General features: G+C 36.4%; 1 protein-coding gene across 1 annotated transcript; it reads right to left on the bottom strand.

Annotated features, from left to right (window-relative positions):
- Positions 1 to 3,019: 3,019 nt before the first annotated feature.
- LOC121811384 (BTB/POZ domain-containing protein At3g56230-like) lies at positions 3,020 to 4,735 on the bottom strand. The gene is made up of 3 exons (XM_042212234.1): positions 4,306 to 4,735; positions 3,583 to 3,759; positions 3,020 to 3,491 (listed from the first exon to the last, which is right to left on the bottom strand). Exons 1-3 carry the CDS (start codon positions 4,471 to 4,473, stop codon positions 3,033 to 3,035), a joined length of 804 nt encoding a protein of 267 aa, XP_042068168.1. The 5' UTR covers positions 4,474 to 4,735; the 3' UTR covers positions 3,020 to 3,032.
- Positions 4,736 to 5,251: the final 516 nt, after the last annotated feature.

Here is a 5,251-nt window from a genome sequence, read left to right as displayed (position 1 = left end):
CACCCGAATGGAAGTGATTCTCGTAACAGGTGAATAGGTATCGAAAAGTCATGCCCTTCTTTCTGCTTAAAGCCTTGGACAACTAGGCGAGCTTTGTACTTATCTATAGTACCATCGGGCTTATATTTCCTTTTCAGAATCCACTTGCACCCTAAAGCCTTACAGCCTACAGGAAAGTCTACTAACACCCAAGTGTTATTTCTCATGATGAATTCAATTTCACTGTTGATAGCTTCTTGCCACCACGATGCATCTGGGCCAGACAAAGCTTCCGCCACTGACTTTGGTTCACCATCCAACATGAAAGTTATGAACTCTGGACCAAAAGTCTTAGCAATTTTAACTATTTTACCACGTCTTGGTTCTATATCCTCAGGACTTGAACTCGTCATTTTTGGAGGATTAGAACTAGTGGATTCATCCATCATTCTTTCACTAGAACGATCCTCCTGCTTCTTGCAAGGGTACACATTCTCAAAGAATATAGCATTTCTTGACTCAATTGTTGTTCCTTTAGCCACGCCAGGCACAGCTGACCTATGGACTAGGAAACAATATGCACTACTATTAAGTGCATGGTCAATAAAGATGCAATCGACTGTTTTAGGGCCTATTGCAACTTGTTTCGGAGGAGGCACTTCTACCTTCGCTAAGCACCCTCACACTTTGAGGTATGAATACGAAGGTTTCTTGCCTTTCCACAACTCATAAGGAGTCACATCCCTATTTTTTAGTGGAATTTTGTTTAGGATATGATTCGCTGTTAACACAGCCTCCCCCCACATGTTCTGGGGTAATCCTGAATTAATCAACAAAGTATTCATCATCCCTTTTAGTGTTCGATTTTTGCGTTCAGCAACACCATTTGATTGAGGAGAATATGGAGCTGTGGTTTGGTGAATTATTCCACTTGCATGGCATAATTCTGCAAACGGCGCTACATACTCACCACCTCTATCACTTCGAACACACTTAATTCGACAATTAAGTTGATTTTCAGCTTCATTTTTGAAGTCTTTGAACGCTTCAATTGTCTCATCTTTACTTCTTAATAAGTAAAGGTAACAATACCTTGTGCAATCATCTATAAACGTGATGAAATACTTTTTACCACCTCTTGTTTGCACAAATTTCAAATCACATACGTCTGTATGGACCAATTCAAGAGGTTTTGTGCTTCGCTCTACCGAATGGAACGGCAGTTTAGCCATTTTGGCTTCAACACACACTTCACATCTTTCTTGTGAGTTAAACTTATCTACTTTTAGTAAATTAAGATTTACTAATCTTTTTATAGCATTTAGATTTACATGTCCCAATCTATTATGCCATAAATCAGAGCTTTCAAGCAAATAAGAAGATGTGTCATCTTCTTTATTGCTTATTCCTTTTCCACGGTGAATGACCGTAACATTCAGCTCAAAAAGCTCATTCACTAGGTGACCTTCACCTATGAACTTTTCATACTTGGTCAATATAACCTTTTCACACTCAAATTCTAGTGAAAATCCATGATTTACTAGAAGTGAGCTTGACACCAAATTATTTCGGATGTCTGGGACATGCAGTACATCCCTAAGGGTAAGAACTTTTCCAGATCCTAATTTTAGGAACACATTACCCACACCAACCACCTTAGAAGAGGCTTGGTTTCTCATACGTACTTTTCTACCTCTAACAGATTTGTAGGTAGAAAAAATGCTTCTTTCAGAGCACACATGACATGTGGCACCTGTATCAACAAACCATTCATTTGGATTGTTACCATGGTTCACATCGGAGACCATTGCGACCACCTCATGATCATTGTAGTTTATAACAACACGTTCAAATAATTTGCACAATATTGTCTCCACCAATAAGTACACAATTATATTGAACCATATGTGCATTGGTATATTCAACAACCCATGCATCCCAATTACTACTACCAAGTCTAAATTGGTCTTGTTTGTCAAATGACAAACGATAAACACAATTCTCAAGAGAGTAGATCTCAAGGAATTAACCATTTGGTAACCCATGAACATTGGTACTGTTCGTTTCTTCATTCCAGCTTTGAAGCTCATGTTTTCTCCAACTTCGATTGATATAACCATGTCTTAGAAGAGTACAATAATTTATCTTGCGATTGTTAGAAATAGTGGGAAGAAATTCCCAAGCTGTGTACAGGCGGTACTCTAACTATTACAATCGAAAGGAAACTTGCAACAAAAGAGGAATGAAAATTATAGCGGAAATAAAGCAAACCAAATGTATAAGTCGAGTCGAGGAAAGCCCTCTTTCCGCAAGACAAATTACGCCCCGGCTAGTGCTCACGGAATGGCGTATTGCCCCCAAAGATAAAACGACTTCCTCCTAGCGTGTAGAAGCACCTCAAACCCGCTAGGCACCGGCGAACTTGATGGAATTCCGAGAATTGAGCTTGACAATGCTCCTAAGATGCACACTATGATGTAGAGACCTTGAGAGAAAAGAGAGAATGTTTGTTGTTGGTGTGTTTCATATCCCTCAAATCCACCTATTTATAGGATAGAGGATGGTACTTGAAAAGCTTGGCATTCAAGATACAACATGAAGAAATTAGAGGTTACACAAGGCCATAGGTCTAGGCCATGTGAAAAGCCTCCAAAATCCTCCATGTTTTACACGTTTTTTCCAACATATTTATCTCTTGTTTCCGTTCTTATTCAGTAATAAGGCCGAGGGTTCCTTTTCGTTTCATTCCTGGAGTTTATCAACTGTTCTATCTATTTGTGGTAGTTTATTTCTTCCCATATAATTCTCGAGCACAACTCGTGCTCCGCTACAGATCGGCGCCTTTACTCTATCATATTCATTTTAAAATTATGATTGAAATGTCGAATTCGTCGCCAAACATAGACATAGGATGAATAGGCGATAGTAGCACCTATTACCATTTTAGGTAAGCCTCATTCGGGTTGTAAGGGAGCTAATTAAGCTAAACAAATTGTGAAGAAGAATAAAGAGAAAAGGAATGAAATTAAGAATAAGCATATAAGGGAAATGGATCAAAGACCAAGCTTTCTATTTCGAATTTCCATGAAGGATGCCCTGGTGATGTGTACAGTTAGATGAGGATTCTTGAGCGCGAAGGCATCAAACCGCGCAGAGAAAACTATATCTTCCATATTTCTTACAATAAAATTAAGAGCCGTTTCTTTAAGGTTTAGGTTGGAGCAAGTGTCGGATACCTCCAAGATATCAAGAGCGTTGGATGAATTCAATGATCCAAGCATTTTATTCTCGCAAAATTTCTGCAGGAAAGGGATCTCGTATTTGTCTGCAGCTATTGCAAGTGAATAAACGTGTTTTTCCACCTTCTCTTTTGGGAGGCTTCCACTGTACAAAAACTCGAGTAGGGATTCTAGCTCTTCGTGATTCAGCTCCGCAAGCGTTATGGTTTGATTTGCCGGAGCTTTGCATTCATCCGAATCTAGCACGTTTCGAAATATTGCTGATCTCGTTGCCTGTGGAACGAGCATATTTGAGTTTGACGTGTATAGTGTGTGCATTGAATACGCGGGGTGACAAATCGTACGAGATTGATTTGTTACATACCAATAATGCTCTATGAGCGGGTATAGATGGCTCATTGTTTCCGGGAATGATTTGAATATCAGTGTGGATTTGATCCTTCAATGCGGCGGCGAAGCCTTCTAAATAAGATATCTTTTCATTTAATTCCTCCTCCATTTCCTTCATCTCCTTCACCCATTTAAGAGCATTTGTGAACCCCTAAACCATACATATATATATTTGTTTAGTAATAAATCATTCGTAATCAATGCAAATTTTGACTTGCTAACACACATATACCAAGTACCACCATATAGAAATTGAGATCAATAAACCAAAAGAAAAAAAACGCGTTATTTGTCCCACTTTAATTCATCATGATTTTACAAAATGTAAAAGAAAGTGAGTGAAAAAAATTTGTGAAAAACAAATTTATATTTATCAAAAATAATAAAAATAAAATGAGACATTTGATAAGAGACATTCAAAAATAGAAAAAATGGGACACATAATGGAGGACGCAAAATTATAATGATTTATAAATAGTATGAGAAACTTGTTTTTTTTTCTTCAGAAATGAAAGAGTTACACACAACTTTTATATATTGACTAATCAAAGAAAAATGTGAGACGGATAATTTACCTATAAACATTGAACATGCACCATTACCATACATATGAATGATCATATATATGTTCTGATAATTTACAGAGACGAAACAGAGAAATTAAAAAAAAAAAAAAAAGCAAAAAGAGAATTTGTACCTTATTAGAATTTGAAGAAGAAAGTAGATTATTGTTGTTGGGTTTCTCATTTTCATGTTTGCTTGTCAATGAGATTATGCTTCTCGCTCCTTCGTAGCAGGCTGCGCATATTGTGTTTCTTGGAGGCCTCAAAATATAAGGCAACGATGTGCAAATAGAGCAATCCATTTCCTCTCTCTTGATTATCACAATAATTCACAGAGATCACAACAACAAGATGATGAAGAAGAAGATAGACAGGCGAGAATATAAATGAGAAGAAAAAAATGGGATTCTACGTGTTGATATTATGCATTGTTTCTAATTTTTTACTCCATAATTTTGTGGTTTTATATATATTTTGTGGGATTTTAATAGAATAGTGCTTCTTCTGAAAGAGTTGGAAAGGAGAAGCAGTATAATTGCTTTCATTATGTTGTTGGGTATACTTTGATTATAATAAGGGTTTATCTTAATATAGTAGCTAACTAAGTTTGATGCTCTTATGAAATGACAGAAACACCCAAGCAGATGTGTCCTTTGATCTGTCTATCAAGAGTGTTTTATGCCAATATTTATTATCATATATAGCTCAATGCTTTTCAAGGATACCATTTCATTTTCATGTATAATAATATGTAATTAATTGTAATTGTTATTAGAAAATGAAATATCGAAAGTGAAGTGTGTGAGGGCAAATTGGTCATTTAAGTGCTGAAGATGGAGTCATGTGGTTGGCTATCCTGGCATTGAGTAGGTTTGAAGAACAAATAATAATAGAATCCGATAGATATATATTACTTAATTTTATAAAGTTAGGAAGTAGAAAAAGACTTTCCAACGTTGCACACAGCAAAAATGTGGTAAGCACGTCTTGGAAACTACTCCAACTATTTCAATATTTCATTATCCTAAACTTAATTGTAACCAACTAATAATTATTACATAATTAGTACCAAAATAATTA

This window comes from Salvia splendens, chromosome 7 (assembly GCF_004379255.2).
Source record: "Salvia splendens isolate huo1 chromosome 7, SspV2, whole genome shotgun sequence".
Classification (NCBI taxonomy): domain Eukaryota; kingdom Viridiplantae; phylum Streptophyta; class Magnoliopsida; order Lamiales; family Lamiaceae; genus Salvia; species Salvia splendens.
The sequence above is the reverse complement of the archived record's forward strand: the minus strand, read 5'-3'. Positions and strand labels throughout refer to the sequence as shown.